Source organism: Mandrillus leucophaeus, unplaced genomic scaffold, assembly GCF_000951045.1.
Source record: "Mandrillus leucophaeus isolate KB7577 unplaced genomic scaffold, Mleu.le_1.0 Scaffold5, whole genome shotgun sequence".
NCBI lineage: Eukaryota > Metazoa > Chordata > Mammalia > Primates > Cercopithecidae > Mandrillus > Mandrillus leucophaeus.
This window is the reverse complement of record NW_012105364.1, coordinates 14,101,713-14,128,709: the sequence shown is the minus strand read 5'-3', so window position 1 is coordinate 14,128,709 and position 26,997 is coordinate 14,101,713. Positions and strand designations below refer to the sequence as shown.

General features: G+C 36.6%; 1 protein-coding gene across 1 annotated transcript in view; it reads right to left on the bottom strand.

The window, feature by feature from the left end:
- FAM3C (family with sequence similarity 3, member C) overlaps positions 1-26,997 on the bottom strand; it is a 52,726-nt gene that overhangs the window by 19,644 nt on the left and 6,085 nt on the right. The window contains exons 2-6 of the mRNA XM_011995972.1: positions 24,432-24,494; positions 14,163-14,216; positions 10,154-10,258; positions 3,404-3,433; positions 2,584-2,707 (exon numbers count right to left, since the gene is read on the bottom strand). Coding sequence (XP_011851362.1) covers positions 2,584-2,707; positions 3,404-3,433; positions 10,154-10,258; positions 14,163-14,175 — 272 coding nt within the window. The 5' untranslated portion in view covers positions 14,176-14,216; positions 24,432-24,494. The remainder of the gene's footprint in view (positions 1-2,583; positions 2,708-3,403; positions 3,434-10,153; positions 10,259-14,162; positions 14,217-24,431; positions 24,495-26,997) is intronic.

The window sequence follows — 26,997 nt, the reverse complement described above, 5'->3', positions numbered from 1 at the left end:
ATGCACTCAGAAAAAAAGTCTCAACCCTTTACCTGCATGGCCTACAAGTTCCTATGCAGCCTGGCCCTAATTCACTTCTCTCCAGAGCTGCCCAATCTTAGGGCCTTCGAGCAGGCTCTTTCCTCCTGTCTAGGATGGTCTTCCTTTCTATCCCTCAGATCTCAGAATACACATCACTGTCTTAGAAACTGTTCCATAACCCTCGACCAAAGGTGGACACCTCTTTCCATCCACTGTTGCCAGTACTCATCACACCCTGCCGCCCTGCAGGGCTGGAGTCACAATTTGTTTGTCTCAAAAAAAAAAAAAAAAAAAAAAGTCTCGCTCTGTGGCCCAGGCTGGAGTGCAGTGGTGTGATCTTGGCGCACTGCAACCTCCACCTCCCACGTTCAAGTGATTCTTGTGCCTCAGCCTCCCGAGTAGCTAGGATTACAGGCATGTGCCACCATGCCTGGCTAATTTTTGTATTTTAGTAGAGATGGGGTTTCACCATGTTGGCCAGGCTGCTCTCAAACTCCTGACCTCAGGTGATCCACTCGCTTCGGCCTCCCAAAGTGCTGGGATTACAGGCGTGAGCCACCGCAACTGGCCTGGTGTCACAATTTATAAGTACATATTTGTTAAACATTTGTCACCCCTACTAAACTGTAAGTTCCATAACAGGAGGGATTATGCTCAAAAATACTTGCTGAACAGGTGAATAAATGACTCTCAAAAAACTTAAGACTCTTTCTTTGGACTTTAACCTGAGACTTGGGTATAAAATCCCACCAAATATTTAATCTCTCAAGGTAATGGCAGAATGGTTCCTGAAATAAGGATGGATACGTGGCCTGCCTCATTTAATGGTTAAAGAAACTGAAACACAAATGCTACATGACATGCCCACCATGCTAGAAGCAAATTCTCTGGCTCTAAGCCCAGTATGTATTTTACCAAGCTCCACTGTCTACACACTGTTCTCTTTTCGACCTTAGATCTTTAGCTGTTCAACTTTAGGTTGAGGGATAGAGAATAGTTTCTAAGACAGTGAAGCGTACTCTGAGAACCAAAGGACAAGAAGGAAGACAGCCAGGTGAGGAGTGAGGAAAGACCATCCTAGACAGAATAGCATGCTCCAAGGTCCCAAGATCAAGAAGATCTGGAGAGAAGTGAATAAGGGTCAGGACACATAGGAACTTGTAGGCCATGTGGGTAAACAGTTGAGCTTTTTTTCTGAGTGTGTTTTGTTGTTTACAGTTTTAATCTGTGAATTAAAAACCTGCTAGTAAAAATAGTCTGATCTCTTCTTCTCTGAACTAAAATTTACATGCATCGAGGGGGCAGAATAGATGTCCAAGGTCATCTATGGGTTAGGTATTCTAAAAGAATTTTGTTCCTGTTATTTAGGATCAAATCTGGGGTCTATTTAACCAAACAAGATAAAAAGTGGAAATGAGAATGTTTTCAAAAACCTACAAACTTCTAAAATTCAAGTGCCTTATTACATGTCAGTAAAACAGGACTATCCTAATGAGAAATCAGAAAACACATGGATTAACAGTAAATCATCATTAGAATACAGGGAAATAAAGGAAATCAGTACAGACCTTAAAGATCATCTAGCTCAAGCCCTTAATTTTACAAGAAAACTGTTGCCCCATGAGGCTCAATAAACTTCTTACAGCTAACTACCTGCAAAGAAGGCTAGGATAAAAATTTAAGAGCTTCTATATTAAAAGAAGAGGCACATAAACAGCCAGGAAAAGCTGCCTAGGTCTCCTCTCTGCTATAAAATTACCTCTTTATTCTATATAATTAGTGACAAATTTATTATTTTATATTAAGTTTAAATAAGCTCCCATGTCTAGTTTTCTAGGCAATAGCATATTAAAAGCAACCAACTAAAAGTAGGGTTTGCAATTTCAGCAGCAGGAACTTGCAAGCAACAGTTGACACTGAGGTAGGATACTAAAAATCCTAAAAATCATCCTTTAGAAAGCATTTCGATATAGGAAACCATTCAGCTTAGAGGCAAGCAGTTTGTACTGCAACGGAACTGAGGTTATTTCACACTTCAACAAGCAGCACTCAAATATTTTAAATGAAAGTTGTTGGTTTATAAGAGAACGCATTCATTGTCCAGGCCAATGTTGCAAATAGGATTTTTGCCATGATGAAAATGCTCTCTCTGCTGTTCCATTTGGTGACCATGAGCCACATGTGGCCACTGAACACCTGAAATGTGGTGATGGATATCAAGGAACTGCACTTTTTAGTTAAGTGAATTAACTTTCTTCCTAATATTTAAGGATCAAAATTAAATAGCCACCTGTGTTTTGTTGCTAGTAAATGGAACAGCGCAGATCTAGAGAATTCACTCAGAGGAAATCTTCTATCTCTATCAAGCCAAATAAGTGTTATTAAAATTTAAGAACTTTAAGGCCCCTTGAATTCATGAGAAAAAAACTGTATAATAAAACCTGAAATCACTTTCCATTAATAAAGTATGCCTAATACATTTTCAAAATAACCATTAAACTCAGGTTCAACTGGCTGTAATTTAATAGCACACTTTAGAGTCTCAAGTCACCAAATACTTACACATTATCTTCCAGGCAGATTTTGGGTCCCACCACGTTGGCTGCTCCACTTGCCATTTTAAAAGCAAAATGTTTCTCAGGGCAAGCTTTTGAGATCCCACACTTATATCTGGGAGGCTTTGTAGCTTTGGGGGAGAAAATATGATTTCTTTTTAAAGAAAACAAATTAATAGACTTTCCCACACTTTACTTCAAATCTCAAACCACAAAGGGCATTATGTAAAACATCAAAATACACATATATTAAATTACAAGCTAATTTTTTCCCCTGAGGGTTTCAAAGAACCTCAAATTTTTTTCTTTTTTTAAAAAACAGCAAAAAAAAAGCCCACAACAGATGCCAGAACTTCCTAGGAAACAAATTAATAATGGGCGTAAATGGGTCAAGTAATACGAACTTCATTACGGTAAATATATTTTATCTAACTATGAGTTTATTTTTAAATTTCAGGATGTGGGAGGTTCTGAATGTTACTTTGCACTTCTAGTCCATATATGCACAAAAAATCGTCACCTCCAGGATCATTACAAAAAGCCTAATGTTCCACTGACTACCTGCCCATGTACAGTATTGTCTCTTACTCCTCACACCAATTTCTGTACTTATAATAATGGAGCTGAAAAACACAAAACATCCATCATAAATAATTACCAAAAAGTATTTGGGCTGTCCAATCAAATAGCATCCTTGTAACTTTAAAAAGCCATTTCTAAATCAGTTTTTCCTCACACTGAAATACTAACACTTTGAATATAAGGTCTCATATGCCTAAGATAAGGCAGAATAAACCACACATAAAAAATTGAGATGAAATACTTACAACGTGTAGCTGTGTCCAATGCTGATCTTGCTGAAAAAAAAAAATTACTTTTGTTAGAAGGAATTAGCCTATTGGCAAGTATCCACTTTTAAAATATATTTAGGCCCACAAAAATAAGTGTTCAAATAATCATTCAGTATACAATAAAACATGAGTATCACTTCTTAAGAAAAAGTGAGAAAGGAACTTCACCCTGTACATTCATTATAAACTATTAAATAATTATGGAGGGTAGTATTTTATTACTGATAAAATATTTTATTTTTCCCTTTCCATTTTATTTTGAATTTTATTTACTATAAATTTAAATTTCAATCAGGAAGTTACTCTACAAACTTACCTTTCAATGTTTAGGAACATAAATTTGGTGAATATGATGGTGTTTAAAAGTTGTTGCTGCTGTATAGTGTTGTGAAGATATGCAAAAGCCCCAGAGAATATACAGGAACCTATCTTAGTGGTGAGGTCAGGAGATTGCGAGGGCCAGGGAGGGGGATGAGGAAGGTCACTACTAAAAGATTTATAATTTATCAGATCAAGGAAACCATGAGGTCAAATCTTAACTTGAATGTAGTAGTTCTTAACCTGACCATCTATCATAATTATAGTTAGGGCTTTTTAAAAGCACTAACATCTGATCCCAGCCCAAGAGATTATAACTCAGATCATCAAAGTACTGTGGACAGCCATTTCCTGATTTGACTAATAAGTATGCAGTGTGATAAATCTTAACCAGCTGTCTTGCTATAAATAGTCACACAGTTTTAGTTCTGTACTATTTTAGATAATTGTGAATTTCCTGTAGGTCCAATACTCAAACTGGTAAGCTGAAAGTTAAAAGACTGTATTGAAATGTTTAAAAAGAGGAAAATGACCAAGTAAATAAAAGTTCATTAACTCAATAGAACACTCAGTAGAATATTATGCACTATTAAAGTCATAAAGGTAATAAAACATTGAAAAAGCTTAATGCCCAGAACAAAGCAGAAAACAAACCTTATCTACACTCGGTCTGAGGGAAAAAAAAACTTTACTGGGATACAATTTCGGGAAAATCAGTTTTTTAATCATCAGGCGTTTACTAAGTAAATAACATCACCTCCATTTAATTTGTGTAAGAGTAAGGAGAGTACATGCTTTAAGGTGAAGAAACTCCTGTGAAAGACTTCTTTCCAGAAGAAAGCTCATTTTTATCCAATACACATCAAAATCAAAAGCCCTGTACTAAGTCTGCAATTCTGAAAATATTAGCATCCGGTGGCCAAACAGGTACATTAATTTTCATAAACAGCTGTCCAAGTATAGAATACAAGCACAACATACAAACACCAAAATCCCTCCTCTCCTACAATTTTTTCCCCTCAAACTACACTGATAGCTTTAATCCTTAATTTCTTTCTGCATATACATTTAACTGCAAGGAACAATAATAAACATTTGTTATTGCATTTCATCAATGAATGTCTTTCAGTAAGTCGGGCTAATGAATCAGAACTATTTTGTACTTTAGTTTTTAATAATGTCTCAAGTAATTTATACACTATATATCAATGGTTTAAATCTGAAAAGGTGAAAATAAATAAATTCAATAGAACATTAAGTACTTATGGCCAGGCATGGTGGCTCATGCCTGTAATCCCAGCACTTTGGGAGGCCGAGGCGGGTGGATCATGAGGTCAGGCGATCGAGACCATCCTGGCTAACACAGTGAAACCCCGTCTCTACTAAAAATACAAAAACAAATTCGCCGGGCGTGGTGGCGGGTGCCTGCAGTCCCAGCTACCCAGGAGGCTGAGGCAGGAGAATGGCATGAACCCGGGAGGAAAAGCTTGCAGTGAGCAGAGATTGCGCCACTGCACTCCAGCCTGGGCAACAGAGTGAGAGAGACTCCATCTCAAAAAAAAAAAGGAACATTAAGTACTTATTGCAGCAATACAGACAAAAATAATTTGGACTGTATTCAGTTCATTTACTAGCTAAGTATTCACACTGAAAACAAACACTACATTAACCCACAATCTGAATAAGATTGGTGAATTGTATCTGTGTTGATGTCCTGATTGTGACAGTATATTATAGTTTTGTAAGCTATTACCAATGGGAGAAAATGAGGAAACGGTATGCACCATCTCTCTGTATATTTAAATGGATTTGTAAAAGATAATACAATCATCTTAAAGTTTCACAAAAAATTGTTTTTAAAATTCATAATTGACACTGGTAATTTCAACTACTAATTGTGGGAAAAACTGTCATTCTTCCTTTCTACAAATGTGTTTTATTTTTCTAAAATAATATATACAATAAACATAAATCTACATAATTTATAGAAACTGTCAAGTAAGTTAAAAAATGGAAAACTAATCACCAAAAGAACTGTTTTTAATCTTATGGGTCCTTAAGATAACGATTATAGCAAGAATCCTCCTACTGGATTAAACATGTTACCCTTTCATATACTAAGATGCTACACAAATGACACAGATAACCATATATCCATCTTCCCTAAGATAGTCTGAAATGAGAATTAAAATAAAACCACACAGTTAAATTTTGGCCAATTCAATAGATTGGCAACCAGTAAGGTTACAAAGTACTACACTTCAGTTTTGAAATGAAAATAACCATCTGCCCTAATAATGTCTAAATCAAATAGCTAAAATGCACACAAAACCACTTGCAGGTTCTCAACATCAGGAAAAATCAAAACATAAAAAGTAGGAGATTAAAGTAGCTCAACATCTGTTCATAGGTGACTACCAGTGATTTTCCAACTAATACAGCTTTATGTGAATTCCACTTTGGAAATATTCCTTTCCATGTAGAAATCCTAATTCTCTGTTACCTACATTTATTTTCACTCAATCAGCATTTACCATCTGCAGCACCCAGTGCTAGATGCTGGGTGAAGCACCAAAAGATCGCCTTTAAGACTCACTCTTGGGTGAAGGGAGACAGACACAGGAAAAAGAGGAAAAAAAGAAAAAAAATTATATAATGCAAGGCAGATTAAAATCAGTGCCAAACTGAAATATAACTACTATGCAATTAGAAAAAATATATTCTTAAAGAGGGAGGTTCAAACACAATTTATTCCAAAGAAGGGGAATTTATGCAAAGTTCTAAAAAATGAGAAAGTGCAGGGTGAGGAACCACGACAAGCAAAGGCCAGGGTAGAAAGGACAGGAGGGGATTTGAAGCTGTATGCAGACTGGCACAACAGTGTGACCCACGCAGGAAGGAGGGGTGAAGAACAGCTGAGAAGGGCAGGCTGGGGGATTTGGGTGCCAACCTAAGTAAGGAGTTTGGACTTTATCCTCTAGTAACTGGAAATACTAAAGATTACTGAGTTTTAAGAAAATGGCTCTGAAAGTGGCGAGATAGGCAGATATCAGAGATGAGAAAAGACATAGGAACATCATTATGATGGTCATAAAAACAGTCCAGATTAGAGACGAAGATCCAAACGGGGCCAAAGATGGGGGACAAAGGATGAGGACAGACATGACTGGTACCAGCGGAGAGGAACCACCAGCTGCATGTGCACAGTGACTATACCACACTGTAGCTTCACCCAACCTTCTCTTCAATCTTCTAAAAACAGTGGGTCTTTTCCCATGTAACTTCTATTTGTTCCAATGGTCCCACTGCCTCCCTTCTCCCAAACATCCTCCTTTCCTTGCTGGTTCAGTCTCTTGGCGTTCATTTGTCCTTCACTGAACTTTCATCCAAGGCCTATAGACAAGTGAAAGTCTATTACGCTAAAAAAGAAGAATACGTGCAACCTGCTTTTGAGTCAAACTACCATCTTGTAAGCTGCTTCTCTTACCATCAACGTGTCTTAGAAGAATTAACTATCCACACTGCTTCCAAAGCCACATGGAACAAGTCCTCTATGCCTTCCATATAGTTTCCACTCCATCATTCAAATGAAACCAGATGTGCTCTCAAAGGCCACCAGGCTGGCCACTACGTAGTAATACAAGTACACAGACCAAAACAAGTAAAGTAATATCTCACTATACTTTGCAATAACTACTTTTATGCTGGAACCTGGATGCTTCATTTTAGGATGTGTGCTGAAAAACAAACAAGTTTAGGAGGAAAATAACCAGTTTATCAAGAGAAATGGCTGAAAGGGAGGATTCCATTACTGGAAAGGATGAAAACTTGTAAAGGAAGGTCTGGCGGACAATGACTACGATGTAACTGACGGATCACTGATGAAGAAGGGGCTCTAGCCGGCAGAGACAAGATCAGTGAACTGAAATTACTTGGGAGTACAAAAGGCAGAATTCAGTGCAATATAGGTTAAGTATCCCTTATCCAAAATGCTTAGGACCAGAAGCATTTTGGATATGGGATTTTTTCAGATTTTAGAATATTTGCATTATACTTACCAGTTGAGCATCTCTAATCCAAAAATCTGAAATCTAAAATGCTCCAAAGAGCACTTTCTTTTGAGCGTCATGTTGATGTTCAAAAAGTTTCAGATTCTAGAGCATTTCAGATTTTGAATTTTCTGATTAGGGATGTTCAACCTGCACAAGAAAGCACTTTTAAGGAGTTCTGTAAGAAAAGTCACCTGAAAAGGTTTATGCCAAAACTGAAGACTACATATCAGAATTGTCCAAAGCCTTGATACTCAGTATGCAATCCATGGACAGGGATCTCAACCTCACGTTGGAGCTGCTGGAAATGCAGAATCTCAGGCCCCACTTCAGACACCAACTCAGAAACCTGCATTTACCAAGATTCTCTGGAGATTCTTGTGGAATTAAAGTTTGAGAAAAACTGGAATAACAGTCTTGAGATTAAATGTGAAAGGGAGTGATATGGTTTGGCTGTGTCCCCACCAAATTTCATCTTGAAATGTAGTTCCCATAATCCCTATGTGTCATGGGAGGGACCTGGTGGGAGATAATTGAATCCTGGGGGAAATTACCTCAGGTAATTCTCACAATAGTGAGTTCTCACAGGATCTGATGGTTTTATAAGGGACTTTCCCCTCGCTTCACTCTGCACTTCTCCTTTCCGCCACCAGTAACAACATGTTTGCTACCCTTCTGCCATGATTGTAAGTTTCCTGAGGCCTCCCTAGCCCTGCAGAACTGTCAGACAATTAAACCTCTTTCCTTTATAAATAACCTAGTTTGGCGTATGTCTTCACAGCAGCATGAGAACCTAATAAGGAAACTGAATTAAGTCTTGGGGATTTTTCTTTTCAAATATGAATTTATGGAAAGCAAAAATCGGTAGTCCAGAGATCTCAGTTCTTTCATTTGACTTCTGCCTACTAGATCAAAATAGGGTTTCTAGGGTTTATAGTCTCACTTTTCATGCTTAATTATTTAATATTATAAGCAACAATTTAGTCATAGTTTACTCAATGCAGGTACAAGGATCTATGAAGAATCTCATGGTTTCTCTAGCTTCAATAATAAAAGTCTACAAAAACAGTTTCCAGAAGAGATTCAGAATTCTAGTCAGGTGCTGTCTAATGACGTTTCAGTCGATGACAGACCATACAGAGAGTGGTAGTGCCATCAGATTATAGTACTGCGTTTTTACTGTACCTTTTCCAAGTTCAGATACATACTTACCATTGTGTTCAACTGCCTACAGAATTCCGTACAGTAACATGCTGTACAGGTTTGTAGCCTAGGAGGAACAGGTTATACAATGTAGCCAAGGTGTGTGGTAGTCTATACCATCTAGATTTGTGTCTATGATGTTCTCACAGTGACAAAAATCACCTAATGATGCATTTTTCAGAATGTATCCCCACATTAGGTGACACATGACTGTAATCTTATATAGCGCCATGGTTAAATAATTGTTTTCCACTTTAATATGTCAAAATTAAATTCTATTATTCAGTCTCATAATGGTACATTTATAGAAAAGAAATGCATACTTGGCAATTATTTGAGATTCAATGAGATACTCATACACAATCATCTACAATAGCACTATGTATAACTGGTTCATCTGAAAACATTTCAAATGTTATTTTATGAACGTAAGGATTCTGTTAAAAAACTGGGTTAAGGTACCTTATAATGGTACATTTACAGTATGGCAACATTAAATGAGTGGGTTAGGAAAAAAATGCCACAGAGGGAAAATAAGGGTAAGAAAGCACCATGGATTTCTTTCTTTTTTTTTTTAAGAGATGAGGTTTTACTCTGTCACCCAGGCTGGAGTGCAGTACGGCATGATCATAGCTCACTGCAGCCTGGAACTCCTGGGCTCAAGTGATCCTCCCACCTTAACCTCCTGAGTAGCTGGAATTACAGGTGCAAGCCACCACAGCCAGCTGCAAGATGGATTTCTATGGCTGGTATCTAAAATGCATTACTGTGACTCCTAATCATATGGTTAACTGAGGGCTAGATTTGGCTTCAAGTTTTCTAGCAGCCAGCTCAAACAGGAAAACAATTTAAGCCTGGAGGTATTTTATGTTTTAGAATGTGCACTTAGAATGCCATGATTAATGCCCCTAAAAATGTGTAAAATAGACTCATTACATATATTCAAAATGTTGAATAGAAAGAAGATTCATGTTTTATACTAAATTAATTCCAAGATATCTTCTTATATACTGTAAAATACTCTAACAAATCACATTTATGGATATGTAACAATTACATTTCCTTTTCTAGCACTGAGTGACTCAGTGCTGGTAACTGATAAAGCTTTAGGCCACATCAAAAATAAGATTTAAGAAAGGAACAAAATAAAACTTACCAAATAGATTTCCTAAACTTGCATCCATTTTTATTTCAAATACTTGAGAAATAACATAAAATGTCAGTAAAAACACTGCCACAGCTACCACCAATTTTGCAGCACCTAAAAGGCAGAAATATTTCAGCATAACTGTAAGCCCACAGAACATTTATTCTGCATTTCTATGAAAAACGTTTATAAATTTTTTTAAGGTTAATAAATTTCTACTTTGTATCTATTAGATCTTAATTTTACATGAGCTACACAAAAATTATACAAACAATTCATCAAGAGAAAGAATTTTCCTGACCAAAGAATTCTCAGATTTTCTAGCTATCTAGACAAAGGACTGCTTGAACCATCTGCCTACTTTTACATGCAAAAAAATTACCCACTAGTTGCTGACAACAAAAACGTGTCATGACTAATGGAACATCACCAAGTTTGTTGAATGGCAGATTCCTTATCCTTCACAAAAATAAGGAGCAACACCATATAGGATTTTTCAAAAACAGTGGACCTTCTGGGGATGCTAAGGCCACAATGTCCACTAAGCAAGGAATTCTCGAGTGACATGTTACAGATTTATTGTCCTATCACTAACCAACACATCTCCTGGAGCTATGTAGGCTCTCCTGGTGTGCTGATCAACAAAGCCTTCCTCTTCATACTTAACACCTTAGTACCTTAAGACAGGCCTTCTCCATTCCTGCAGGATATAATTTGGTATCTATCACATATGCTTCATAACACGGTTACATGGAAAGCTCCAAGTGGGCAGACTCTTCAATGAAGTTATGATGCTCAGAAAGCCACCGCTTCTCACAGCCTACTCATTTCTGCTTAGAAACACTCTACTGATGACTATGTGGGGAGCGGGGCAGGGAGTATGTAGAAAATCTCTGCGTCTTCCTCTCAAATTAGCTGTGAACCTAAAACTGCTCTAAAAATAATAAAGTCTTAAAAAATCCAAAAGCAACACTATTAATGTAGAAATGAAAGAGCAATGAGGAAGTCTAACTATAATACTAATCAATCCCTGCCTCCCTTTTCCATTTTCTACCTTGTCCCCTCCAAAATCTGCTTCCTATTTTCAAGAGCAACTTACAAGTTGCCTATATTTTTAGTGCATAAGAGAGCAAAATTCTGTTAGGCTTTGAACTCTTCTCCCCAGGATCTAGCAGAGCGCACTGTATACAGTAACACTATCAACAATTGTTTGCTAGTAGATAAATGGTAACAGGTGGCATAGTCCTTCTTGATCATTTAAGACTAAGACCAAGAGCTCAAAAATTACATGTCACATGATAGTCTTAACATCTTATTTTCTAGCAATCATAGGCACATGCAACCAGAGATTACTTTTCCCTGTCCCATAAAACAATCATATGAACATTTCATTGTTCAAAACTGAAAAATTAAAACACCAAGACGATAACACAAATATTCTAAATTCTACACCAAGCTAAATGTAAGGTTACATGAAAAAAAGCTATATACAGCAGCATGGATGAAGCTGGAGGCCATTACACTAAGCAAACTAACACAGGAACAGAAAACCAAATAGCACATGTTCTCATTCATAAGCAAAAGCTAAACACTGAGAAGGGAACATATAAACATAAAGAAGGGAACAACAGACTCTGGGGACTACTTGAGGGTGAAGGGTGGGAAGAGGATAAGATCAAAAAACTACCTATCAGGTACTATGCTTACTACCTGGATGATGAAATAATGTGTACACCAAACCCCTGTGACACTCAATTTATTTTAGCTAGATAACAAACCTGTACATGTACCCTTGAGCCTAAAAGTTTTTAAAAAGCTATATACAAACATTTTATATATATATATATATAATACTCACATACACTGTTTACTTAGTGTCTTCTGTAGAACTAATTGCTTTATAAGCATAATCTCATTTGCATAGCGTTTCAAGGCATTATTTTCCTTTCACAAATAAGGAAAACAGGGCTAAAATTTTACATCATTTGCCTAAGGTCACATAACTAGTCAGCAGCAACACTGAGTCTTAAACCAAGACCTATTCACTTATACTGAACCATCAGAGGAACTAGGAGGAAAGAAAAGCTATAAGCGAGACAAAAGTTAGAAGTGGAGAAACTAGCAGAGTCTCCATGGGGTTAGAGTTCTGGAACTTCTGTTACAGAGATCGCCCCCAAAGCTGGCCTGAGTCCAGAACCAGCATCCCATTCTGGACTTGATGGAGCCTAACCCTACCAACCACAATTCCCATTCTTAGTTTTCCATAAGATTCCCTCTTCCTCTTAGTCACAGACGGCACTATTCTGAGTGTGTTCCAGTTTTTCACAGGCCAAAAAGTACAAACGGCAGACATTCATGCCTCACTGTAAGAAGAACGGCTATGAAAATATTTAAAAGCAATCAGATTAAAAAAAAAATTAGAAGAGATTAGTTAAAAGCAATACACTAATACCTAATTATCCTTATTCATTCATTCAAGGCAGTTCCCTTAAGACCTATACTAGGAACAGTGCCAAACACAAAATAAGCACGCAGTGAATAATTACTCATCAATTAACTCGGGAATTGTCAGAATCAGAGAAACGGACTAAATGACAAACTTAATTTCAAATAACATGAATTTAAAATTATGTGAGAAACAGTTACTTTATTTCAAATTGCCATGCTTAAATAATGTACTTTAAAAATCATCTGGAGACATGAAATCATAAATAGTAAGTCCTGCTGTACTCAAAGAACAACCCCCCCCGCCCCCCCACACGCACACAGAAAGACACTGCAACACATTTATTTAAACCACAAACAAGCTCTTCGTTTCTGAGAATATTTTTCTTCAACAATTGTACAGTTACTTTTTTAAAAAATGCTTTATAATTTCACAAGAGATTCAGTTTTTCAAGTTTCTACAAAAGCATTTGTAACAGCCCTCAGTTATGTTTAATAATCACGGTGTTTAATCAACTGCGCCTGATTCTACACAATTATGACCACGGTATGAAGACTGGTTTGTTCACCCAGCTTGACTTTAGGCATTTCTAAGAGATGCTCCTTTAGGAAAATCATTGGTTTGCTGGTGAGATGATAATTAAGAAAAAAACTATCCTGATTTTGAGAAATTACAAGTTACCTATGTTGGGCACCAAGCTTAGTAGAAATTTCCATGTAAAGTATGCATTTCTTCTAGGGCTTTGGTTGATGGGAAGGGTGGGGAAAAACAGACTTATTTTTACCACACACACAGGAAGAGGTCATCAGCCCCTCCAGTTATTTATAAACGTGTCTTTTTAGAATATTTAAATATAACTACCTTAATATATGAACATCCAATGGTGTTTTTCAATTTTCTCAATATGCTGCTTAATAAACAGATTAAAGTTCTTACACATAATCTCACCTATGCAGATTAAACTTGAACAAATACTGAGCAAAAACATGTATTTTATCGAATCCTTCACACACATCTTAAGTACATACATGAGAGACATTTAAACTTTAAAACTTTATAACTCATTTTTCTCAAGAAGCTAGAACATAGCAAAAACAAAAATCAGCCTCCCTAGGTTGTCAAACCATTCTTTATATGGGCGTTATATATAGTATTTGGATTTTTTTTTTCAGATTTCAGAATATTTGCATCATACTTACCAGTTGAACATCCCAAATCTGAAAATCTGAAACCCTTAATACTCAAATGAGCATTTCCTTTGAGCATCATGTTTTGCTGCTCATAAAGTTTTGGATTTAGGAGCATTTCAGATTTTCAGATTTAAGATGCTCAACGTGTAATTTCAACAAAAGACGTGAACAACAACAACAAAACACTTATGTAATATTGACTAAATGTCCAATTTGCGATCTGCCAACTACCTAAAAATGAAGGGCTGGATGATTTAGTTTATTATATTTCAGCTTAACTTTCTCAATATGGAGAAAGATTATTTAACCTCTCCTTCAGTCATTCTTTAACAAACAGGTTACACAAGAAGTACAATTACTTCTACTAAATTAAATATCTTACCTGCTACCCTCATGTTTGGTTTTTCAGTCTATGGCACTTTTCATTAATATGCTCCTAAAAAATCAAAACAAAAAGCAAATATCATTAGATCTAGAACAAACATTTCTCCTTAGATTGAGTTTGAAATGGGGCATATAAACTAGTAAATTTTATGACATTTCTAAGTACTATGCCAACATTGGCATTTAAAAAAAAAAAATCTCATCACTGGGCCTGTCTCCTTCCACTGGACCATAAGACCTCAAGGAGGGTCTGTCCTATCCTTCTGTACTCTCAGCTCTCTAACTGAATGACCAAAGAGTAAAAGTGTGTTATCAAGCTTGTGAACAGAAGAGAACGCCTTCTTATTCTCATGGATTATGCATCTATAAGAAACTTTTGATATTCAGGTCCAAACCTTCAGTTTGCAGATGATGTCCAAAGAGGTTACGCTGCTTATCCAGTTGTGGAACAAATTATTTGTGGACATGGGGCTAGAATTCAGGTCAGCTGGCTCACTCCAGTATATAATGCCGCTTCAGTTTTGGTATGACACAAGTGCCACTACCATAAGCATTTACAGCAAGGGCTTCCTATTTCAATACCAGGGACCTCTTCATGTTTTTCAATTTAAGTTTGTAAAATAATATGTTAAGAAGTACAGAATTGCAATTGTAAATATCCCAGCAATTATCATGATTGACAGAGTAATCAAATGGATCAACTGTTCTTTGATATTACTGTAATATCAACAAGAAACGGATGCTGGGAAAAAAAATCTGTATGTGCATGGGTGTTTTCCTCCTGAGAAATAACTCAAGATAGGTGACATATTGAAAAGAAAATGAAAAAATAAGTAAGTTTGATAAGAAAGCCATCTTCAAGTTTAGCTGGAGAGCTTCCACAGTCAACTCAATCTATTGTAAAGGAATGGAATTCAAAAGGAAATTTTGATGGATGAATCACATTTGCCAGGAGTACATATCTCTCTATTTTAGATTGTATTTTGATATTTATGTTTCAATATTGTTGCCTGATCTAGCAATTCACAGAATGTGTCAAGAAAATAATAATAATGGCACATCCCTGAAGGACACTGAAAAGAAGTGAGACATGCACTTTTTTTATTCACTGGACTAGGCAGGTGGGCTTCCGGGGGGCTCTGGGGGGCGGGGGAGTCTGGACAGCACCCAGAAGTCCAATGCTCTTAGGTTAGCTCTCTTTCTTCTGCACAACATACCATAAAGAAAAAATGACACTTAAACTGAGTTCTGCGTTACTGATTTCCTTTGTTAATTATCTGAACACCTTCCACGTAATAGAAAAAGTCAATGTTATATATCTATTTTAACTACTTAGCCACAGGCTAGGAAAATACTAAAAGGAAACAAGGTACTGAAGTATGTACAAACCATCACATAAAAGCAGAAAAAAAAAAACCTCAGCTTTTTAAATGAAAACCCCAACTGGTTATAAATCCTCTGTTGGCTTCTGGCAAAATTGAACTCAGCTTTCACAACACATACATGCTTTTGCTGCCAGCTAACATTCCAGAATAACTTCACTCTTACCTGAGTGTGACCTAGGAAAATTTCTTTGAAAGTGTGATAAGAAGTTACACACCAAGTACTTTATGTTCTATCTCACTGTTTCCATGGTCTGCTCAGGCCACACCTTATGGTGGCTGCTGCATGTACTCGCCATCTATTTGTATCTCCCAACAAGCCTGGGTCTAAACTCATCCCTAAGACCACAATATAAGCAATGATGATTTTCTAGCTGAATACAACTGTTCTCAGTTAAAATTTCTCAGATAATTCACATTTAGTAAAATTTCTAAATTAAAATCTCATTAAATTAAATCTCAGTCATAACATGCCTCAATTAATTTCCTTAAGAGCAAATTAATGATTGAAGAACCTAAATCAGCATAGGAGTATTGAACATATTTGAGAGCAAATCAAGGAGCATCTATGTATGATGATAATGTGCTAATTCTAAATCATTCCTATTTGTCTTCTTAGAGGGGATATGTAAAAGCAAAGAAAATATTTACATACAATAATCTTACAGGGAGGAGGGAAGCAAAAACTTAATAGAAACTTCGGGCTGAAAACCATCAATAATTTAAAAAGGATTGAACAGCTCCAGAGAAAAGGAACACAACAGTAAAGGGAGAAAAAGGCCTTTGCTAGAAATTCAGAACTCTAAATCTAGAGGCAACAGGTGAAAGGGCTTATATATAAGTATGTTCATTAAAAGGTAGAAATATAGATATTAGAGCCACTTACCCAAACCAGAAAATGAGTCATAGAAGGATATTTTTAGGATGGAAAAAAAAAAACAAACCCAAAACTCAACTTGGATAGTACATTTATACATTTGCTCCAAAATGTGTTACATAGGCCAAAATTTGTTTTAGTGTTTTTGATAAATATATGTCACTGAACCAAATCCAGTTGCTAATATGTAAGGTTCATAATCACCTAAGATTCAACAGCAAGGACAGCCACCACGATGCCCCTGGGCAACGAAACACTAAGCTGGAAAGAGCGCCTGAACTAGGGCCTCAGGGGGACGTACTAAACTTCTTTACATGGTTTACAATTTAAACATTCCTTTGGCCCCACTATCTACTCTAATTTGGTGAAGTTTTGTTACTCAGGTAGAAATCAAGCTACTATGTGAATAAGGAGTCATTGTTCCAGAATCAGTTAACTTCAGGAACAACAGAGTGAAATAGAAGGTCAAGTGATACTTCCATTATTTCCTTGAGAAGTGGACTAAATCACGTATACCACAGAAACATCATTCCATACTGATAAAATTTGTGATAAAAAAATTATTTACCAGGAGGGGGATGTCTTGCCAGTTAACATAAACCAAGTATGAATACATACTTATATGTCAGTTCAATTCACACACATCCTTATTTTATGTAATCTTCCCACCAGCCTCTAGTTGCTGGGGGTATTAAAACAGCAGCATAGATGAGATCAGGGGATTTTGCAAGGGTCACATGAAGGGTAAGTAAGAAGCTCACACTACAAACAAATCCACTTCCTTTTCACTCCAGCTGTTCGCTGACACACTCTAATATAAGAGGCTTGTTGACAAAATGTCATGCCAATCAACTTGGCTTTTGCAAACTGCTTTGGGAATTGCTGCAGACTATCCACTCCAGCAATTTAACAGTATGTCAAAATGACTAAGCTTGTGTATTAGAACCCCTGCTTGAAATGGAAATGATACAAGAAAATGAAACGTACAAATACACCCTTTGACGTACATACTTAACAAACAGCACTTAATTAAACCAGAGGAAAATACAACAAGTTATCCTCTACAAATAGAGAAACTATCATTCAATTCAATACAACTTCAACTCAGTGCTAGACAAATGACAATTTTAACTGAACCAACTTAGAAAGTTCCCATGATTCTAATAAGGGATTCTAATAAGTAAGGGAGAATTCGCCTTCTTTGCCTATCTTTAAACTGAGACAATGCCTTCAGACTCAGACCAGACTATACCATTCATTCTCCTGGACTGTCAGAGCTTGCCAGCTTGTCAGATCTTGGACTTCCCACCTTTCATAACCTCATGAGGCAATCCCTTATAACAAACATACACATATACATGTATACACACACACACAAAAATCATATACCTGTATACAAATAAAGCTATCTCCATATGTATAAAGAATATATGCCTATATATCTAGAGCTGTATCTATATATACACACATACACATATATATAATTGGCTGTATTTTTCTATAGAACTCAGACTAATACAGACCAGCTCAAGAACAGAATGTAAAAAAATTAAATTTTTATCCCCAGAGCATTTAAAGTAGAAGAGAAAAATGAGATTATAGCAAAATCAAAAGAATGCTACAACTAAAAGAGTCACTAGGGTAGGTTACTCTGACGTTACATTTACAAACAAAAGCATGGTATTTTTTTAAAAACCTGTTTGCTATAAGTAACTACTTTTATGTGAGTAAAACAGGGCAACCGTTGGCAAACTTTTCTGTAAAAGGGCCAGATGGTAAATATTTTTAGGCTTTATGGACCACACAATCTCTATTGCAATTACTCCACTCTGCAGTTGTAGCTAGAAAGCAACCACAGCCAACATGTGAACGAATGGGTCTAATTATATTCTAATAAAGCTTTCTTTATGGACACTGAAATTTAAATTTCATGAAACGTTCATGTGTCACAAAATTATCCTTCTTTTGATTGTTTTTAACCCACTTAAAAATGTGAAAACCAGTTGTGGCTTGTGGGCCACAGAGGCCTAGAGGCTGTACTTTGTCAACCCCTAATAAAAAGAAATAAAAATACAAAATTTAAAAATAAAGGAATAAACACCTTTCCCAACCAGGCCCTAATAGTCCAGCTTTTTTTGCTGGGCTATGTGCAGGACATACAACTTCCACATGCTTCGAGAGGTCCTCTTAGAAGTACTACTACGGAAGTAGGACAGATGAAACAATCCTAATTTCTATGCTCCATACGTGTTCACCAAACAGTTTCATAACCTGCTCTCCATGGAAAGAAGCATAATTCCATGAGAAACAACAGAATGGATCCTCTTCAAAAGGAAGAAAAAAGTCCTTCCCTTCCTGTAGATGAAGCTATCCATCTATAGCAAAGTTGGAAATCAATCTAGACGCTGTTATGTTTCCAAACCAACCGCAGGGAATGTAAAGAAACCAATAAAAATTAATCTTACTATATTATACTTCAGTAACTATAAAATTATGTTCTTGGGAAAAAACTGACATTACTATTTCCTTTATGTGGGTGTTTATAAGGGATTGTTTTTATGATAGGCTTAAAAAAGAGTGAGGTAAATGTGCATTTAATGCTTAACAAACTTCTAAAATTCCAAATATTAAGCTTTAAAAAACCTTGTCTTTAATAACAAGTTATTACTATTGCATATACAGACTGCTGTCAAGTACCCTGTCTCCCCTGAATGCAACTATACACACATCTTTGCAAAGCTGGCTACATTTCTGAAATAACAAAATGGAAAGGAATAAGATGACTGCGTCTGAAAAAATATTAACATTTAAAAACTCAGTAGGATATCTGAGCTGCTATCATTGTGTTAGAAATATTGTAACTTTAACAAAATATGGTATTTTTAACACTAAACGCTCGAAAGAAAAATCCAGTTACTAACTTGAGAAAGTATTTAATACTAGCAGGATACTGAATCCTAGAAGATACACTCTTTTAAAAGAAATCACCATTTTAACCCACACACAAACACATACGCACACACCCACACACACACTCCTGTTATACAGCTTTAGAGGTGGGTATGACTTGATCACGAACGAAGGGAGATGTTTACATGACTACCTGCAACTAGAAAAGTATCCCAGATTTTTAAAGAATCAAGTTAAACTTACATTTTGAAAAGGAAAAAAAAGGAACAAAAAGAAACAAAATTGGGGTGCAGGGAGAGGTGATCCACATGAATTCTACAATACTAAGAATGACTAATTTTTCAAAAGATCACCAATGATTACAATGTAAATGTATCCACTCCCTCTGCAAAGTGCCCCCACCCCCTACAAAGGAATAGACCAAAAACTTATAAACAATGGCTCAGGTGAACCAGTAAGTATTTTAGAATAAATGTTTAACCTTCTGTTGAAAACTTTGCGAAGAGAAGAATATAGATGATCTATGCCTGGATTTTTGACAGTTTTCTGAACCAACATCATCTGGCTTTCCTTATTTTCTTGAGTAGCATCAAATTGAAATTACATTTAAAAGAGAACATCTAAATGTGGCTAAGAAACAGAAATAGAATTAGAAGTATACTATGGAAAAGCACAAATGAGCCAGAAAGTGTTTTTAAATTTCCCCTAGAATGTTAACCAATGCCAGATATGAAGCAAATTGGGATTGTACTAGGCAAGTTTAGATTTCCTCCACAATCCACGACAAACTGCTCTACCTTGCTTTTCATTTGGCGCTCCTGACAGTGAACAGAGAAAAACACTTCAGAAAACTTCTATCTACGGCAATTTAGATAAAATTCCATTCTTCTAAGAATGAAATTGGTAAAATATAATACCTGCTTCTCCCTCCACTTAAAAACAGGTTAGCAAAAGTGCTCAGCTAAATCATGCAAGTGCCCCATCTAGGCCAACTTTTACCCAAAGACTTAGTGTAGGGAGAGGTAGCCAAGCCTGTCGGACCATACACACTACATCCTGAGGACGTAAGTATTTCAATACGATTCATCTCAATGTTAAGAATTTCTTAGTACAACCCCTTCAATCAATGTGAATGAGCTAAAGAGACCTAGTTATTCTTTCCTTTTCAGAAATCTGGTATTTAGTGGATCAACAAGTATTGAACCATGCCTTCTAAAACACTTTAAGGAGCTAAAAACTAAATGAATCTGTGTTCGTCTGCTCCTCTATACCCAAATATAACATGGCTAGGCAACTTTTTCCTAACGAAGATATTTCGTTTTCCAAGATAATACTACTGAAGGAAGCACCTAAAGTAGGTGGGGTTGCTCTTCACTGAAATCTCATTAATGGGGAAAGATTTGTTCTAACCTACAGGTATGCCCTCATTCAGTACCCAATGTGCCACTACAGCATTTCTGAGTTGGCAGCCAGAGTTCAGGTTTACCCTGACACAGATTTGGTGTTTACCCCAAATATTGCCACTACATCCTACCACTACTCAGTACAAGATGCTACACGACTGGGGTATATGTTTATAATCACCTAGCTGGTATTAATGAGAGCTGTGGACTCTCTAACAGGAAAGTGGCACAAAAAAAAAAAAAAAAGGTAGAAATCAAATGATCATGCCACACCTTACTATTTCAGTGAACTATAATTACAAAACAGAAATCACTGAAATACAAAGAGGATAGAAATCAGACATCTGAACTGAGCCAGCAACATCTAAATGACTGGAAATGAGTAGGACGAAATTAATATGGTGCCAAACTGGAGTCTACTACACCCCCATATATACCTAAGTTGCATTTTAAAACAAAGTTATCAGTAGAATTTTCATTACAAATAGGTGTCAACTAAGGACACCTTATATAAACTCCTCATTGCAATCAAATAATTTACATGGTAAAAGATCTGAAGCACTGCTGCTTTTTAACTTTTTAAAATCTCATATCCACTGTGCTTCATAGTAACCTATTAAGATAATAAGAGAAGCCTCTGGTTGCCAGGCACTTAATACCCTATTTTATTTATTTTAAGGTGCACATTGCTTCCCTCATTTTAACTAAACTCAGGATAAGGCTTACAACCACATTTTTATTTCTTAGTAGTGAAACCACCATTGCAAGATTATAACGGAGATAGTGAAAAAGATCTGACCTAACCAACTCCATCTTGCTTCTAACCTCCAAGCTGTCCTTGTTCATTCCTGGGCATAGGCCATAACTTTATATGATGAACTTTTTTTTTTTTTTTTTTTTTGAGGCAGAGTCTCGCTCTGTCACCCAGGCTGGAGTGCAGTGGCCGGATCTCAGCTCACTGCAAGCTCCACCTCCCGGGTTCAAGCCATTATCCTGCCTCAACCTCCCGAGTAGCTGGGACTACAGGCGCCCGCCACCTCGCCCGGCTAGTTTTTTGTATTTTTTTAGTAGAGACGGGGTTTCACCGTGTTAGCCAGGATGGTCTCGATCTCCTGACCTCGTGATCCGCCCATCTCGGCCTCCCAAAGTGCTGGGATTACAGGCTTGAGCTACTGCGCCCGGCCTATATGATGAACTTTATAGGGATGAATTTAGTTTATAGTTTAAAACAAAGATGGTAACAGCCTTTTCACAAAACAAACCTCCTTCTTGCCTGGGGACTAGACTGCCTTTGCAGGACTAACAAATTAGCCACAAGATTAGAAATTAGGGTTTAGGAACCATGCAGCTGAAAGCTACCAGATTCTGACCCTTATGATCTATGGCATCACAGATTCAATGAAACATCACACATTCTGTGAACCTCTTACTACAGGGTTACCTATAGCATGCACACCAGAATTACTAGTGTGTTTTTTAAAATACAAACTCCTGAGCCAACTGCAGACCTGGAGAATCAGAATCCCTAGGAGTGGAATTAAAACTCTTGCATTTTTTTTTTAACAAGCTCCCCAGATGACTGACATTCGTGCTCAGATCTGAGAGCTTCAGATCTACAGCACACCAATCCAAACACACAGGGAAGGCTGGGAGGGGGAAAGGTGAGGCAGATCTAAACCAAAAAAGCTCAAAAGTAAAATTCATATGACAAGATTTTTCATTCTTTCTGGAACAGTCAACCTGCTTCCAGAACAGGTCTTCAGATAACAACAGATAAAACAGGAGAAAACGTGGTAAGGAATAAATAATAAAGAACTCCTGTTTGCAGTGGTTAAACCAGAGTACTAGATTCAAAATTACTCAAATGTTTTCTTGCAGTTTTTACTATCTACCAAAACAGAATTTTGCTTAAAAAGTTATAATCCACTTAACGAAATGAAATGGTGATTGGATTTCTGCAACGGAGAGCACAAACATACCCAAAACAGAAAACAAGACAGACCTCTACAAAATGACATTCAGTTTTGCCTGTTTTGAGTTCTATAATTGTTTAAACATTTGTGATCTAAGCTACCTTAATCCTACAGCACACCATTCATGGAGAAATAGATAGATGAATGAATGGATGGACAGAAAGAAATAGCTATTCTTAGAAACAACGACAACAATAAAATGAAATACATTAACAATTACAGGTTGAACATAAATGGGGTAATGAAGTGTCCCACTCATAAACTGCTAAAATGAGATTAGAGAAAGGTACACATTTACACACAGTAGAACTGCTATCTTCATCTCATGTAACTATTTTACATTATACTAGATGAGAAGTTATAGGTTCCTGTTCTAAATGTTTAAGAATTCCCTTAGGTATCCACTCTACTTATGCTGTTTTTAAGTAGTCTGCAGAATTTAAGTGCACCAGGATAGACATAATTCCATCAGTCACACCCTCCAAATGAAGAAACAGAGAAACAGAATGGTTCCATTGCCCGAGGGCCCTGGATGAAACGCAGTATTGGCACATCATTTGTACCACAAAAACTGAATGAGAATTAGCACTGCTGAAGTAAATTAAAATGAAAACCAGGCCTGAAGAATCCCTGAGCAGACAAAACCAATCAGGACTCCTAAGTGACATCAACCTTACTTGATTCGCAAACACAAGCAAAATTTGAAGTTACTTCTTATAAACGCCTATGCTAAAGAAAAAGAGAACTTAGGCTCAACCAATCAGAAACATCCAACAAACTTCTAATTACCCACCTAGCGGACTTTCCAACATGATAGAGCAAATAAAACAACTGTATGACTGTAGCCAATCAAATATTTTCTTTGCTTTACATCTGTGACCCTCCTACAAAAGCCTCCCTCCTGCATTCCCCTGGTGGAGCTCCCAGATCTGGTTTGGAGCTGCTCAATTCATGAACTGTTTGTTCAAATAAACTCTAAAGTTTATCGTGCCTCAGTTTAACTTTCTTTAACAGCAAACACCTGCAAAGAACAGACAGTAAGATGCTTCTACTGTAAAATGTTGTGCAAACGTATTGTATTAGTCGGTTTTTGCACTGCTATAAAGACTGGGTAATTTATAAAGGAAAGAGGTTTAACTGACTCACAGTTCCACATGGCTGGGGAGGTCTCAGGAAACTTACAATCATGGTGGAAGGCTAAAGGGAAGCAAACACCTTTTTCACAAGGCAGCAGGAGACAGAAAAGCGAGAGCGCAGGAAAAACTGCCATTTATAGAACGATCAGATCTCTTAAAAACTCACTATCACGAGAACAACATGGGGGAAGCTGCCCCCAAGATGCAATCACTTCCCTCCCTCAACACATGGGGATTACAATTTGAGATGAGATTTGAGTGGGGACGCAGAACCAAACCACACCACATATCAACTGAACCAACTTAAAAATCCATTTTTGTTGACCTTGTGTCCTTCAAAATTCATTTAATAATCACTTAACTGCAGGTAATGAATGGTATGTTAGGTAGCACACCTGATACCGTAACAATACGTTAGCAAGCCTTGTAGAGATTATGACAAAAACCAATTTAGAGATGTTCATATAACTTTCTCAACAGCACACAAAAACTCAACAAATGAATACACAAAATGCAGTACATACCAATGAAATGATATACATGTAATGGTGTATATGAATGGAATACACAATGGAATATTACTTACCCATAAAAAGTAATGGAGTACTGATACCTGCTACTGATTTAGAGGATGAACCTCTAAAACATGCTAAGTGAAAGAAGCCAGACACAAAAGAACAAATATTGAACTATTCAATTTTTAGGAAAACCTATAATAGATAAATTTATAGAGGCAGAAAGCAGATGAGTGGTTGCCGAGGATTGGTAGGGAGAAGGGAATGAAGAGCAACTGCTTAATGAATATGGGGTTTCCTTTTGCGGTGATGAAAATGTTTTAGAAACGTGATGGTTCATAAAACTCTGAACGTGCTAAACGCCACACTTTAAAATGGAAAATTTGGCCAGGCATGGGGCTCATGTCTGTAATCCCAGAGCTTTTGGAGGCTGAGGTGGAATGATCGCTTGAGGGCAGATTTGGCCAGCCTGTGTAAAATAGTAAGATCCTGTCTTTTAAGAAAAAAAAAATTAAAAATTAGTCGTGTGTGGTGGCACATGCCTGTAAACCTAGGTACTCCACAGGCTAAGGTGGAGTTCAAGGCTGCAGTGAGTTAGGATGACACCACTGCACTCTAGTCTGCAGAAGAGTGGGGTACCCTGTCTTTGTAAATAATGTAATAAAATGAAAAATTCTGTTATAGGAATTTAATTTAAGAAAGAAAATTGGAAAAAAAAAACTCACTGGAGTTGGAAAAATCATGAATAGCAGATTTTCAAAATTAGATTAAAAATAAGGGAAATATAAAAATAGCTTCAATCAAATGGAGCAGGCCAATGGAGAAGAAAATGAAAGAATATTAGTGGGTACACCGGAGAGACGTAGGGGTATTACAACACATAATTTCCTCCTCCGAGAGGAAGACAGCTGATTGTGTCTCAAATTGCATTAAAAGAAAGTACAAAACCTTTTAAAACTTTAAAGATTTGGGGAAATTACCTGGTTCAGTCTACTCAATCAGATTAATAAAGTACTGCATGATATTAGGTAATTTAGTCAATGCCACTCTTGAAATAACTAAATACAGAACCAATGCTTCAAATCCTGATCATCTGGTCCCAAAACAGAGATGCTTCTGGACTAAATTCAAGACAAACTTTTCTACTGTATTAAGGTCTCACAAAAATCTATCTAGCTCAGAGCTAACATAAAAATCTTTTGCTATTTGGGTCTTGTACCTTTCAGCTTTAAGAAATGGGTATAAAACTGTGAAAAACAAAAAACAAAAAACAACATAAAAGACTCCCTCCCTTAGAAAAAATAAAGTAGCTTTGTGAGTGCCCAGGCTGTCTTATTCAGAGCATCCATGATATCTATAATTACTGGCACATGGTAGGCACTCCAATATTTTTAAGAGTATAAAAATTTTTGAAAAATGAGATGAATCATTTAAAACCTAAAATATATGGTGAAAAATATATGAGTCTTACGATACCCCCATAGGGAACATTACTTTTTGCCATTCCATAGCCTCTTAGCCTTTTGACTCTGTTTTCCAATTTCCTTTTCCTTTTTAATGTATCTTCATAAATTATGAAAGATTAGTTGGCAATGCTTAAGGCAGCAATCCATATTAAAACTTTGTAATTGTAACAAAACATCCATTAAGTTTATTTTTAAAGTCACTTTAAGCCAGTAGTATCTTATTTTTACTCCCTTTTGAAACAGAAGCCCCTTACAATGAGGATTTTGAGAAACCTGTCCTATGTCCTTCTTACAAAGTTCCCATTGGTGATTCAGATTGAGAATCGCTGGACTCAATCTCAGGTTGAGAATCGCTGGACTGAACTCCTTTTATTGATTCCAACTCTTCCTATTTCTTCCTATGAAGAAATGCTAGTCTTTATTGAGCTGAGAAAACATTACAAGAATCTGTGAAACAAAGCTTCTAACACCTGTATAAAACTGAAAACCTTGTGACTTAATTGGTAAACAGCCAAGAAACACAGGAGACTACTAGCAGCCTCCAGAAAGAGGTACAGGTCAATGAAGTGACCAAAACCGGATGCTGATTTGCTGATTCTGCCAATTTCTTGTTAAATGGCTTTCAATAAGTGATTAACTTTTATTTTCTAAATTCAATGGAGATCTGCTGGTACTCTGTAAGTTACAAATGTAACTGCAAATTGGCCACAAGTCCAAAGGGTCTGGGCCTCTGCTATCAACATCGACCTTTACACTCTGGGAATTCATATTTCCATCTGTAAAACTGGGGAAGATAAAGGGACTTATTCACTGAGCTGTTGTGAGAATAAATGAGCACATGAAACCATTTGGCAGTGCCTAGTACACAATAGGCAATCTAATATTATTTATGTCATTGTATCCATATATATGGATACATACATATATGGATACATACATATATATGGATACATACATATATGGATACATACATATATATGGATACATACATATATATATGGATACATACATATATATTGGATACATACATATATATGGATACATACACCTGGCTAATTTTTGTATTTTTTTAGTAGAGACGGGGTTTCACTATGTTGGCCAAAAAGAAACAAAGGAAAAGTCCTATCAATTAGACAGCAGTTCTGTATTATAGGCAATAACATTTTTTCCT